Source organism: Syngnathoides biaculeatus, chromosome 7, assembly GCF_019802595.1.
Source record: "Syngnathoides biaculeatus isolate LvHL_M chromosome 7, ASM1980259v1, whole genome shotgun sequence".
In the NCBI taxonomy this organism is placed as follows: Eukaryota; Metazoa; Chordata; class Actinopteri; order Syngnathiformes; family Syngnathidae; genus Syngnathoides; species Syngnathoides biaculeatus.
Genome location: NC_084646.1, coordinates 26,313,479 through 26,327,703, shown reverse-complemented (window position 1 = coordinate 26,327,703; position 14,225 = coordinate 26,313,479). Strand labels below are relative to the sequence as shown.

At 41.8% G+C, this 14,225-nt stretch overlaps 1 protein-coding gene across 10 annotated transcripts in view; it reads right to left on the bottom strand.

Annotated features, from left to right (window-relative positions):
- LOC133503106 (discs large homolog 1-like protein) overlaps positions 1-13,395 on the bottom strand; it is a 138,137-nt gene extending 124,742 nt beyond the window's left edge. For 2 of the 10 annotated variants that reach the window (XM_061824294.1, XM_061824299.1), the window contains exons 1-4: positions 12,129-12,356; positions 8,773-8,937; positions 2,765-3,596; positions 2,573-2,651 (exon numbers count right to left, since the gene is read on the bottom strand). In XM_061824294.1, coding sequence (XP_061680278.1) covers positions 2,573-2,651; positions 2,765-3,596; positions 8,773-8,937; positions 12,129-12,153 — 1,101 coding nt within the window. In that variant the 5' untranslated portion in view covers positions 12,154-12,356. Of the gene's footprint in view, positions 1-2,572; positions 2,652-2,764; positions 3,597-8,772; positions 8,938-12,128; positions 12,357-12,684; positions 13,176-13,282 lie in introns of those variants that run through there. The other 8 variants (XM_061824303.1, XM_061824304.1, XM_061824298.1 and 5 more) reach the window with 7 other exon arrangements.
- Positions 13,396-14,225: the final 830 nt, after the last annotated feature.

Genomic DNA, 14,225 nt, shown 5'->3' with positions numbered 1-14,225 from the left:
ATGATGCAATTTCTATGGAGGGGTCAATTATCAAACCGTCCAAACACATGTTACTTCACTGTACTAAAACGTTCACTATCACACGACTATTTTTAAATGGCCTAAACCTGTCTTTGAATTTTAATGCTTGAAGAGTTAGCTAAAATCCAAAATTAGCATACTCTGGGTTTCGTGTGATAGATGAATATCGTCCTCGTCGTGTCTTTGAATCCAAATTATATCATCTATGGAGCTCCTTCCATCGTTATAATTCTAGGTGGCTACGTCACACTGGCAACTGTGCAACAACGCAGACTTTGTTGGCAGGTTTCCACGAATGACCCTCACCCAGAAAAAACATCTGACCAAAAATGCAAGCGGTCTAAATTAAAATGCATATTTCAAACTTTAAACGAGATGACTTGTTAAGTCATATAGTTCAAGTCAAAGTCAAGTCAAGTCTCTTGGCGAACAAATCTAAAGTCAACACTAAGTATTTGGCAAGCATGTTGCAAGTGATAAAATAGACAAGTCAAGTCGACTCGAGTCCCCCCAGCTCTGGTTAATGATATAGTTTTCGCCTCGATTTGTAAAATGCTTCAAATCTCTGTTCAGTGGCTGCTGGCGAAGCAGTCAGATTCATGGGTTTTCCCCGATGCAGGGAGTGCCACACAGGGGAAGACAAGAACCAATGCCGCCGAATTGAAACATGCATATACAGTGAATTACCATGACATACTTTTAAGACTCAATGGTCAATATGCCCTGCAATTCACATTAGATGTCACAGACAGATAGCCAGAAGCCTTCTTTATCAATGCACGAGCCGTCCATCTCCCTGTGATTTACATACAAAGTGGCAGTGGTGGTGGCACTGGCTAGAAACAGGGCATAACTAGGTAGGTAATAACCACTAAGTTAAACAGTATATAAAGAAATTGGTATAAGCAGTAGGTTAAACTAGTTAAACTAGGTAATAACCAGGTTATTTGAGGGCCCAAGGAAAACAGTTACCTTCCCCCTCGTGGAAATTAGACCTAGCTAGGCTCAAATTACCATCACTCCATCCATTTTGGTAGAAATGATTATGGAGACCCACATGGATGCAGCGGCTTATGGCTCTCCCAATGAGTGTTTTTTTTTCTTCATATTTTGCCTTTGTTTTCTCTTTTTTGACCAATAAAGGTCAGGTTAGAAAAATGTGAAGCCAAAGCAGCAAGCGAGTTTTTAGAAGGAAATGTGTGGAGAGAATGGAAGCTGGACTACCTCAAGCATCACGTTCAGCTCAAGTCATTTGAAAGCAGTTACAATTGTACACAGATGTGAGATGCGAATCGGGATCGGTACTTTGTTGAGGGAGACTGCCAAAGACAGTGAAAAGGAAGGACCTAATACTGGGAAACAAAGTGAACCCAGAGCAAGTTAAAATTCTCAGACAATATTCTCCGAGTCGTCAACAAGAATGTATCTCTGCTGTCAGTTCAACAAATTCACAATCACATGACAAATTACTTGAGTAAACCAGAAAGCTGATGTCAAAAAAGTTGTGCCTTTGAAGTTTTTCCAATCACTCCTCCACACAGATCTTCTCTAGATCAGACAGGTCAGAAAAACGGAGTTTCAGCTCCCTCCAAAGATTTTCTATTGAGTTTAGGTCTGGAGACTGGTTAGGCCACGCCAGAACCTTGATATGCTTCTTACGGAGCCACTCCTTGGTTTTCCTTGCTGTGTGCTTTGGGTCATTGTCATATTGAAAGACCCAGCCACGATCAGTCTTCAATGCTCTGACTGAGGGAAAGAGGTTCTTCCCCAAAATCTCACAATACATGGCCGCAGTCATCCTCTCCTTCCTACAGTGCAAACGTCCTGTCCATTGTGCAAAAAAACACCCCCAAAGCATGATGCTACCCTCCCCATGCTACATAGTAGGGATGGAACTCATCATTCGTCTTCCTCCAAACACGTTTAATGGAATTATGACCAAAACGTTCCATTTTGGTATCATCTGACCACAAAACTTGAAGTGTATCTTTATTGATGTGTATCTTTATTGATGCGTATCTTTATTGATGCGTATCTTTGGCTCACACATGGCAAATCATCAGTTAACCTTACTGGAGAGACCAGGGCATAGGAATGTGCCAGTTATTATGAGCTAGAACTGGTTTAGTCATTATGATGAAGATAGTTTGTGATGCTCTTTATTTTCCTTTCATACGTTTGTGATGCGGACCCTGCTGAAAGTATGGGAATACTGTAAGTCCTCTGTATCTTTGCACTTGTGATCTGCTACAGCCATTGTCTGTCACTCATTTGTGCTCGGAATATTCTGTAAGTAAAAGCTTCGAAGAAACTGTTCATTGTCTCCAGCCTGTATTTGGACAACCAACATTCTCACTACCTGAAATTAAACGAACACACGGAGGAAAAAGTGTCCAACAGTGTCCTGCTCAAGGGCTCCTCAACAGTATTCAGGATGCATACTACCATCACTCTAAGAACTTGTCTGCAATGGGACCCGAACCATGGCCATCCAGTTACAAATATCCAAATTCCATTCCATTCCAGCAAAAACAGTAGAGAGATGTCTTACCTTGACTTCTAGGCTTGGAGCAGTCGGACTGGCTACACCAGGGCTAGAGGGAGACGATGTGATTTTCAGTGGCCCCGGGCTGGTGACAAAAAAGGTATTAATTTGAATAATGTTCACTAAATGAGATTTTATATAAATAGGATGTAAGTTAAAGTGTAAAAATACATCTATGTAAATTAAACTTTTAAATACCTCTCATGAGGTCCTTTGCTTTGTGGCTCTGCAGGACTGGTCGGAATATGACTACTAACTTTTACTTGGCTGGGACTCGTCTGACTTGATTTTGGAGTGTTTTTGCCAATGCCTTTACCTTCATTCAAAGTCAAAGTGAAGACTGTATCATCTGAGACCATGTTGCGAGCTGGGCTGGTGTGATTACTGGTGCTAGGTCGGGTGAGTTTGTCAGGTGTAAAGTGAGACACTAAGCCTTGGATGGTGCCTAAGACGAGGTTTGAAACAGTCACTAGATCAGTTGGACTGGCAGTACTTGTTTGCTGTTCAGAAACAGTGCTTGAGAATTCTGAACATAAAATGACGTTGGTGGCATCAAGAGGTGCATTTGTACCATTTTGTGGTATCGGATTTTGGTTTATTGACAGAGACTCTGTGCAGGATGTCACAGTAGATGTTACTGCAGTTGTGGTTGCAGAGGGGGACGAGGGCTTTGGAATCTCCTCTACAGTAGATGTCAAGGCCATATCCTGTATTGGAGGGGGCGGGGCACGGTACTTGACCTTGGGTTGTTGTGACTGAGAACCACAAGGCTCTGTTGGAAGGGAAGCAGGTTGCTTTGTGGGTGTCGCAAATGGAATTAGAGGTGCTTGGGACTTTGTTTTTGCAGATATGTATTTAGGCTGGCAAGGTTCAACAGAAACTGGAGTGGGGGTTTGACTAAAAGTGGGCTCCGATGCGGCCGTAAATTCTGCTAAGAAGCTGTCAGAGGGAGGTGTCACTGTATCGTCTAAGAGTTTGGTTGAACTTTGGCTATCAGCAAGGATAGTTAACTCATAGTACTCTTGAATGTCTGCAAGGAAACAAGAAAGATGTAAGACAAATTTAATAGCCAACAACTGTATCATTTGACAATTAATAACGTGTGGATGGAGCGAATATTCTTTGAGGAAAAAAACAGAAACCTAAGATTATGATCATACATATTCCAGGTATGTCCAAAGCCCAATCTGCAACATATATGAACATTTAACATGCCCACATTAAGTTATCCCTTATATATGTTTAACTAAAAGAAGCACCCATGGTGTCACAAGTGTCCGCAGACACACAATCCTGGGAATTTACGCTCTAGTCCCATAGACATTTATAATTTGCACAGCCACTCCCATCACACTTCAGTTGTACAGGTGGGTTGTCTTGCATGCTTCCCCTCCCATCCTTGTCCTGTGATTCCCTCATGGAGTGTAGCCTTACAGCCCCATAAAACACTCCAATCTAATGCTTCTCCGCCTTAGAGGCTCTCCTGCCATCTGACAATGGATTTACAGATTCCTGACGGGCAAGACACAGCAGGTGAGTCTGGGTAAGCTACATCATCTACATGCACCACCAGCACTGGGGCACCCCAAGGTTGTGTCCTTTCTCCGCGGCTCCTCTCTCTCCACGAATGACTGCACCTCAACACAGCTGCCTGTCAAACCCCTGAAGTATACAGACACCACCACAGTCATTAGCCTCATCAAAGATGGTGACAAGTCTACGTATCGACAAGAAGTAAAGTGGCTGGTGCTGTGGCGCAGTCGACGTAACCTGGAGCTGAAACTGTTGGAAGACTGAGATAATTGTTGACTTTAGGAGGCATCCTCCCCTACAGCTGCCCTCATGCTGTCCAACCTCTGTGTTAACCATTGAGACCTTCAGGTTCATGGGAATTACAGTCTCTCAGGACCTGAAGAGAGAGATGACCATCAACTGAATCCTCAGAATGGCCCAGCAGAGGATGTACTTCCTCCAGCTCACCTGGAAGCATGGCCTGCCACAGGACCTGTCAAGGCAGTTCTACACACCAGTCAACAAATCAGTTCTGTGTTCTTCCATCACAGTCTGGTTTGGTGCTACGACAAAATAAGGACAGGTCCGACCACGATGGACAATCAACACTGCTGAAATACCCTAATTTGAAACTTGAGGACTTGCATGGTGCCAGAACTTAGACAAGAGTATGCAAAATGCTCTTGGACCCTCCACATCCTGGTCACCAGTTCTTCCAGCTCCTTCCCTCACATAGGCACAATCAAACAATGCAAAGTGAAGCAAAAAGCCTTTCCAACAGCTGCTTCTCTTTTGCCAAGAACTTCTTAAAACAGTTAACTTACAATTTCATTGCAACATGCTGGCAATTTTGTCTTGAGATCGTTGTCACATCTCTGTCAGGCCATTTATGCATTACTTGTGCACCCACTGTAGTAGTCTTCACTACAGTATTTGTATCTATTATTCATCAATACTGGCCACTAATTTCCTTAAGTAGCATTCGCACGATTTGCACCATTTACAATGTCCTAGAATATCTAATGACTAGTCACTTTAAACTGCATCAATTTCTCGAAGTTTCTGTGGCCTTGCACAATGGTCATTGCACAGGGCTAATGTTCTATTAATCATTTTAAGATTGTGAATGGTTATTTGTTGCTTTGTACCCTCCAATTGGCTGGCAATCAGGTCACAGTGTACCTTACCTCTAACCCAAAGTTAGCTGGGATAGGATCCAGCACTCCGCCCAATGCTTGTGAGGGTAAGCGGCTCAGAAAATTGATGGATGGCACCATAGTCATTTCAAACTGCTTTAATTGCTAGAAGGATGCATCTTTTTGCACAATTGTCAATTAAATAAATAAAAGGGCAAATTGTAAGGGCATAACCACATTACGGGTAACCTTACATTTCAGTGACTGTGTTTTATATGTCTAAATGGGGATAAAGTATTTTGTCAGTTGACTGTTGTCATACTTGAGCCCTCCAATTACCAGACAAATCCCTTGTGTTTTTGACATACTTGGCGAATAAAAATGACTCTGATTATGATGTGTCATTGTTCAAGGTATATAGTGATTTACATTCCTCATCTTGTTTTCAGCTAGTGTTTTGTCTTTTGTTGTCTTCTTTTCCTATACTATAGTTACCTGTATATTTTCGTTTTTTCGTCACTCCCCTCCAAAAGCCTTTTTCTGTTCGACTGATTTTTGACTCTCAATAAATAAACATTAAAACACAACAGCGGCATCTTAAAAGGTCCACTGACACAGTAAAACTATTCCAGCATAAAAAGGATACAAATGAACATTTCTGCCTGACCTAACAAATGAACAGGAACAAATAGAAAAGTAAAAAGCAGGCATTCTCAACAAAGGTTTCTGGAAGTGTTATTGCTGTGGATGACAAATACAAATAATTCAATGACATTGTAAAACAAAGTGTGATTTTTTTTCAGTGCTAACAAAAAAAAATGGTTGCATTTTTAAACTGTATCACTGTAACAGCATTAATGTACAACACTACAGAAAGTATGCTGGTGGCTCCAATCATGAGATTCAGGGTCAATGGCCACTCCAACTACTATTTGCTTTGTCATCTTTACTATAACAGAAAGCAAACATCCAGTGTGTTTTAATCATATCAAAGTAGTCGCCGCATCCTTATATACTTTGTATGAGGCCCTCTGTGGAAAAATTATGGACGCAAGTAAGCACAGTATATTTTCAATAGTATAGATTTTTCCTATTCCTAATTTGATATTTTTCAAAACAGAATCATCAGACGTTAAATGACTGACATTTCATAGTACATCAGCACAATCAAATTTACTTAATCCTGCAAAGACACTTTTGAGATCTCAGCTGTATCACTCACTTGTAATACCCTGGTGTCCTCTAGTGGCAGGTATATGCTATTCAGCTAGAAAAATAAAGCCTTTCCAATTCTTTTTTCCTTCCAACACAGCTACAAAAATTTTATTTTCATGCTATTCCATATAGTAGTCAGAATAATAGGTCTGCACCCCTGAGGGGAGTTTGTCAAGGGCTTGGTATTATAAAAATGAAAGAATTGAGTAGAATACACACCATATAAGCCAATTTGGTGTCAATGTTGTCATGCTAATGAAGCTGTGGACGCACATGGACGGTGAAGTCTGATAATGACTAGACGTGCCAGTCAGAAAAAAATTAAACTGCCATGTCTCTTGTGGTGACGGTAATACTGAAATGCAGGACCGGACATTCTTTTCAATGCACTTAAAATATTTGCACTTGTCTATCCATCCATCTGAACCACTGGAGCCTATCCCAGCTGTCATCGGAGAGGAGGCAGGGTAAACCCTGAACTGGTTGCCAGCCAATCGCAGGGAACATGGAGAAAGACAAAAGTCACACTCTTAATCACACCTGGGGACAATTACGAATCTCCAATTAACGCATGTTTTTGGGATGCGAGCGGAAAGCACAGTGCCCAGAGAAAACCCACATTTCCTTCGTTTGTAAACACCATATCCAGTATAACACCACAATGGTGTATAAAACGGAGAAATGTGTGAATAAGAGCTATAGGAAGCATTCATAGTTGTGATAGCTTTATCTCTGTCTTTTTACCAATTGGTAAACACAGATGGGACAAAAGTCATTGCTTTGCAAGTCTCAAAGAAGTCAGGTACCAAGTCGAGACAGACAACTCTGGAGTCAATGCTCAGGTCGAGACATGAAAGTCTCAAGTCAATTCGACGTTCCTACACTTTGAGTTCCGAGTATTTTCGAGCCATTTTCCCAACAAAATAAGGTGTAAAGCGTTGGCCTCACAGTTCTGAGGCCCAGGGTTCAATACCGGCCCCACCTGTGCAGAGTCAGCATATTTTCCCCTTGCCTGCGAGGGTTTTCTCCCGGGACTCCGGTTTCCTCCGACATCCCAAAAACAGGCATTAATTAGAGACTCTAAATTGCCCATAGGTGTGTGTGATTGTGAGTATGACTGTTTACTCCATGTGTCCTGCGATTGGCTGGGAAACAGTTTGGGGTGTACCCCGCCACCTGCCCGATGATAGCTGGGGTAGGTTGTAGCACTCCTGTAACCCTTGTGAGGATAAGCGGCTCAGAAAATGGATGTATAGATGAATAAACTATTGACTTTCTTAAAAAGAAGAGACCAGTGCAAAAAATACACATTTTGTATATGCAGTTAGGTTCATCATCAAATTCTATGAGGTGCTACTAAAGGGCTCCACAGTGGTCGACTGGTTTGTCCATCTGCCTCATAGTTCTGAAGACAGGTTCAAATCTTAGCCCCGCCTGTGTAGCATTTACATGTTCTCTCCGGGTCTTCTGGTTTTCCTCCCACATCCCCCAAAAAACACATGCATGGTAGGTTGACTGAAAATACTAAATTGCCACTAGGTGTGAATGTGAGTGGGAATAGCTTTTTGTTTATGTCTGCCCTGCGATTGAATGGAGACAAGTTCATGGTGTACCCCATCTCTCGCCCGAAGATAGCTGGGATTGGCTCCAGCACGCCTGCGATCCTAGTGTGGATATGTGGCTCAGAAAATGGATGAAACTGCTATGAAAGGCACTTTGAACGTGTTCGCACAAGTAGTTGAGTTTAAAAACAAATTTGCAAGTTTTCAAAGGCCATTTTGTAAAACTAAATGTTATCTATTTTTCCCAACTTCAACAACAAAGAGAACCAATTGTGTACAGAACATATTTTCCGCACATTCCTTACGTGTGCCCACCTTCCAGAGAAAGGTCTGCAATGTGTCCCCTAAAAGTGTAATTTATGGGAGCTATTTTGTCATGTAACAACAAAACTGAAACTTACACATGATGGATTGTAAATAGCAGGGAAACAAGTGGTGCCAGATGCAAACAGAATGAATGTTCTTCTCTAATGTTCATGTCTTCTTAGAATTACCCAGCATACCTTAACACTTCATATAGAGGACCTAAAATATCTTACCAATTCCAAGGAACTATCATCAAGCTCAAGGAAATACAATAACTAACACACATAAAACGAGTGCTGATTAATTAAAGTACATACAGTATATATGCGTTCATCTGAGATGACACGCTGTGGCGACCCCGAAAGGGACAAGCCGAAAGAAACACACACACACAGTAGCTACATGTTAGCTGCTAGTTGAAGTACTGTACATTGCGCTGATGTTGCAGTGACTTGCTGTTTTGCTAAATACTTACCAAGCAGGGCACTAAAGAGTTGGCTTTGGAACACATTGATGACTCTGTCCAGCGACTGTTGCAGTTGATGATCTTCCTCAACAGGACCCTGTTTTATCTGGCTCTGCTGCTTTTGATCTAATTTGGTCCGGTACTGCTGAAGGAGCTGTAGGGCTCGTTGAGCATCTGGAAAAAAAAAAAAAAAAAAAAACCACAAATTAAATAACTTATTTTTCACTGGCACACTTCATTGAGGAAAGACAGGAAAATAATACATGTGGTTCAGACATCAGACAAAATTGGAGACATTTTCTGAGTACCACAATTTTGTGTAATAACCATATTCAAAATTATAACTCTTGCATCCACCCAGTGCATTAAAACTTTCCAAAGACATTGCGTGTATTGTTAAATTATGATTGCAAAAAAAAAAAACATTACAGTGAAGAAAAAAGAAAAGTATTTGAGCACGGTTCTATATTGCAAGTTCTTCAAATTAGAAATCAGGAGGGGTCTGAAATTTTCATCGTAGGTGCATGTCCAATGTGAGAGAGATAATCCAAAATGAGAAATCCAGAAATCACAATGTATGATTTTTTTTAACAATTTGTGTATTACAGCTGCAAAAAAAGTATTTGAACACCTGGTACAGTAGCCTGTGTTAGAGCTCAAACGTTTCCTGTAGTTGTTCTAGTTTACACACACTGCAGGAGGGATTTTGGCCCACTCCTCCACACAGATCTTCTCTAGATCAGACATTTTCTATTGGGTTTAGATCTGGAGACTGGCTAAGCCATGCCAAAACGTTGATATGCTTTTGCTTTTATGCTTTTGAACCTTGGTTTTCCTGGCTGTGTGCTTGGGGTCATTGTCATGTTGAAAGACCCAAACACAACCCATCTTCAATGCTCTGACTCAGGGAAAGAGGTTGTTCCTCAAAATCTCGCAATACTTGCCCACGGCCATCCTTTCTTGAATACAGTGAATTCATCCTGTCACATGTGCAGAAAAATAACCTCAAAGCATAATGCTACCTCTCCCATGCGTCACTGTAGGGATGGTGTTCTTGGGAATGAACTCATCATTCGCCTTCCTCCAAACATGGTTACTGGAATTATGACCACAAAGTTCCATTTTGGTCTCATCTGACCACAAAACAATCTCCCACGACTCCTCTGTATCATCCAAATAGTCATTGGCAAACTTAAGACGTGCCTTGACATGTGCTGGTTTAAGCAGGGGAACCTTCCGTGCCATGCGTGATTTCAAACCATGACGTCTTAGTGTATTACCAACAGTCACCTTGGAAACAGTGGTCCTAGCTCTTTTCAGGTCATTGAGCAACTCGTCGTGTAGTCCTGGGCTGATTCCTCACCTTTCTAAGGACCATTGAGACCCCACGAGGTGATATATTGCATGGGGCTCCACTCCGATTGAGATTGACCGTCATGTTTAGCTTCCTCCATTTTCTAATGTTTCAACAGAGGACCTTTTTTCACCAAGCTGCTTGGCAATTTCTTTGTAGCCCTTTCCAGCCGTGTGGACTTGTACAACTTTGTCTCTGGTGTCTTTGGACAGCTCTTTGGTCTTGGCCATGTTACAAGTTTGAGTCTTACTGATTGTATGGGGTGGACAGGTGTCTTTATGCAGTTAACGACCTCACACAGGTGCATCTGATTCAGGATAATACATGGAGTGGAGGTGGACTTTTAAAGGCGGACCAACAGGTCTTTGAGGGTCAGAATTGTAGCTGATGGACAGGTGTTCAAATACTTATTGCAGCTGTATCACACAAATAAATCGATTTAAAAAAATCACAGATTGTGATTTTTGGATTTTTCTTTTTAGATTATCTGTCTCAAAGTGGACATGCACCTGCGATGAAAATTTCAGACCCCTCCATGATTTCTGAGTGGGAGAACTTGAAATATAGCAGACCATTTAAATACTTATTTTCTTCACTGTATATCAATATCAATGTAACATGCATTCATTCATTCATTGTGAATACGTGATAAGAACAATCAGATAACTGTAGATAGCTGACTTCAACTCTGTCAGTGGTGTCAAGGCAAATGCAAGCATAAACATAATAAGCCTCCATCATTGTAGTCGGCAACGAGTTGGGCATTAAAAAAAATAAAATGGTTGCAAAATAGAAATTGTATGTATGGATGGAAATAATGCATTCAATCACACACATGGCAAAACACGCTCTCACACACACACACACACGCACACACTTTTTCCTCCAAACTTCCCATTTTTTACCCTGTGCCCCATGTGTGCCCAAACTTGCCATCAGAGCACCAAAAAGTGCCCTCAAAAGGGAGGAAAAAGTGCCCCAAAATTACTGTGCCCCAAAATTTCAGTTGTTCCACAACTCCTGTTCATTCAGGACTGTAATGCTGATTAACATCTGCTTCACAGTTTGGAAGTTCAGGTTTTGAATCTTGGCTTTGGCCCACCTGTATGGTGTTTTCATACACTCCAGTAGCTTTCATGTTTTTTTCCTGGTTACTCCATCTTTGTATAACATCCCAAAAACATTGTTAGGACTAAATAGTCCATACAAGGGTAAGCTCTCATCCAAAAGCCAGCTAAACTATTATTCAGTTCACCTGCTACCCGAATGAGGACAAGGCAGTACACAAAATGGATGAATAGATGGATGACTACAATGCAATACAGTACTCACTTTGCTCTGCCTTGACTTTTTTTGCTTGATTTTTTTTTTTATGCATCATCTACGATAGTGATTTACAACCTTTATTGAGCCAAGGCAAATGGAAAATCTCACAACACGCTAACAAACACAAATGTCACAATGTAGATACATTAATTACTGTATGTAGTATCTGCAATTTAATACAAAAGCATTCACGCCTGGCTGGGATAAATAGATGAGCAAAGACACATTAAAGCACCCACGGCAGACTGCTTGGGAATCACTCGTCGACAAAAATCCATCACAGTGTGATACAGCATCATGATGCAATTTCTAGTGAAGTTTAACTTTATACAACACTGCAAACTGCAACCACAATCATACTTACAGTATTTTTGTTACATGACACTTCCCTGGTTGACCAATCATGTGTTTTCCATACCACTTGTCCTTATTGGAGTCACGGTTAAACTGAAATCTCTCCTAGCTGACTCTGCTGCAGTACGCCCTCGATAGCGTTGATTTTATCATTTTGAAATAGTATAACCATTATTCCGATGTTTCAGAGTTTCTTGCCACTATTTAAGCCAAGAGTTTGAAAGTGCTATTGTGTTGGATCGAACGTGAACTTAATTTGACGGACTGTCCTGTATATGTATAATACATGTGAACATATGTAGCTTGCATGTAAAAACAATTGAATTATGACCTTGACTGTGGTGCAGTACTCCCATTTTTAGAACTGTTTCCAATCTTCGAGACAGCTCTTGGATGACGACTAAATCCAAAATAAAAACAAATCTCACTGGTGGCTCGTCAAATTCGAGAGCACCGAAAACACGACAGTAAGTGAATAAAGTAGCCTGGCAGGTGCAACTAATGCTGCGTTCGAAGCCCGAAAAATGTCATTACTGACACCCGAACTTCCTATCCACCTGTGTCACTGTACTGAAGCAGGAGTAGTAGTAATAAAGTGAATTTGCACGTGCGTGTTTGTTTGTTTGTTTGTTTGTTTGTTTGTTTGTTTGTTTTTTCGAGGGTGGGTGGGTGGGGGGTTGGGCAATACTACGTGTTAGTTTCTATGTTAGAAAATATTCTGCACAAAGCCGGCGTGAATCCCACTTCGTGTGGCTAAGCGTAACTTCACAAAAGCAGAAAGCACATTGATAATCTAGAGGAAAATTAGCCAATATTCAGTCGACATAGGCTGTTTGAAACAAACTCAAAACGCTTAAAAAATGAGGGGAAAATAGCATTGTCGTTACCTTTCTGTCGCACAGGCATGCTGCCGTTCCCTGAGGCTGGAGTATAGTTCGATGACCGCCTGTGTTATTCCAAGTGGCAGCTAAGGTCCAATGTCTCCCACCTCCAAAGCCGAACACCAGACGGACGTACGCACGCGAGGGTCTCCGTTGTCTGGCTGGTCAGCAACGCCGAAATGAGTGGAAAGTTCATACAAAACGAAAAACAAGCTAGGAGAAATACAAACGAGCTCGAAGCGAATGATTGACATGAAACGGCTAGCACGAGGACTTTGAGCTCGTTAACTTCTTCACCTAAACAGTTGTAAATCCAGCTACTTCTCTTTTTCGTTCTCTCAGGTGACTCGAAACTCTGTCTGACCGGTTTCAAGGCGGTGCAGAGGGACACACACACAAACACGCCTCTCCGCACACACCTTCATCACATCAGCTCAAAATGTTGTCAAAGCTGGTTTTAGTGGCACTCCTAAGCGGCTTGACAGCATTGTTGTGTTATATAGAACAGCAAGAAGAGGCAGTGGATAAAAAAACGCTTTGTGTACTCGCCTAATCAAACCTGATATATTCGAGTTTGCAGGAAGTAGAGCGAGATGTTATTCACATTTTATCCAGCAAGAACAAACGGTGAAGTCTCGTCTCTCTTGGGATGACTCGCAGGCATTTATCCATCCATCCATTTTCTTTGCCGCTTATCCTCACGATGGTTGCGGGGACTGCTGGAGCCTATCCTAGCTGTCAACGAGCAGGAGGCAGGGTACACCCTGAACTGGTTGCCAGCGAATCGCAGGGCAGATTGAGACAAACAGTCGCACTCACAATCACACCTAAACGCAATTTAGAGTGTCCAATTAATGTTGCATGTTTTTGGAATGTGGGAGGAAACCGGAGTGCCCGGAGGAAACCCACGCAGGCATGGGGAGAACATGCAAACTCCACACAGGCAGGTTTGAGAGTGAATCCGGGACCTCAGAACTGTGAGGCCAACGCTTTACCAGGCGAGCCACCGTGCCGCCTTCGCATGCACTCACTACAAAATAAATGAATAAACGATTGTAATTATTCCAAAGCAAGGTCTCCGACTCACCTGGAAACCATGCATCTCATTTCCTGAAAGAGTGTTTTTGTAGTCGTGAAATGGGCCATTGTTTTGACGGGATTAAAATTGCACTGTCCAATGCTTGTCCCCCTAACCCCTGAGTCTGAGCTAGCTATGTGATGTAACTCTCCTTGCATCTGGCAAGGGGGTTAATTTTCTGTGCACTTTGTCTGCCGGACTCTGACAGGATTACACCGAAACTAGTTGCCCTGATTGTCATGAAACCTCCATGGATGTACTGTACGTACAATAAAAGTCAGAATAAATAAATTGCTGCCTCTGACATCTTTGATGCATATTGTAAAACACGGACTTTTAAAGTGTTGTATATCTATTGTAGTTCTCAAGTAGAAATAAATTTCTGGAGTGCATTTGCAGCCATCCATCCATCTTCTGAGTTGCCTATCCTCACAAGGATTTCAGGAGTGCTGGAGCCTATCCCAGCTAA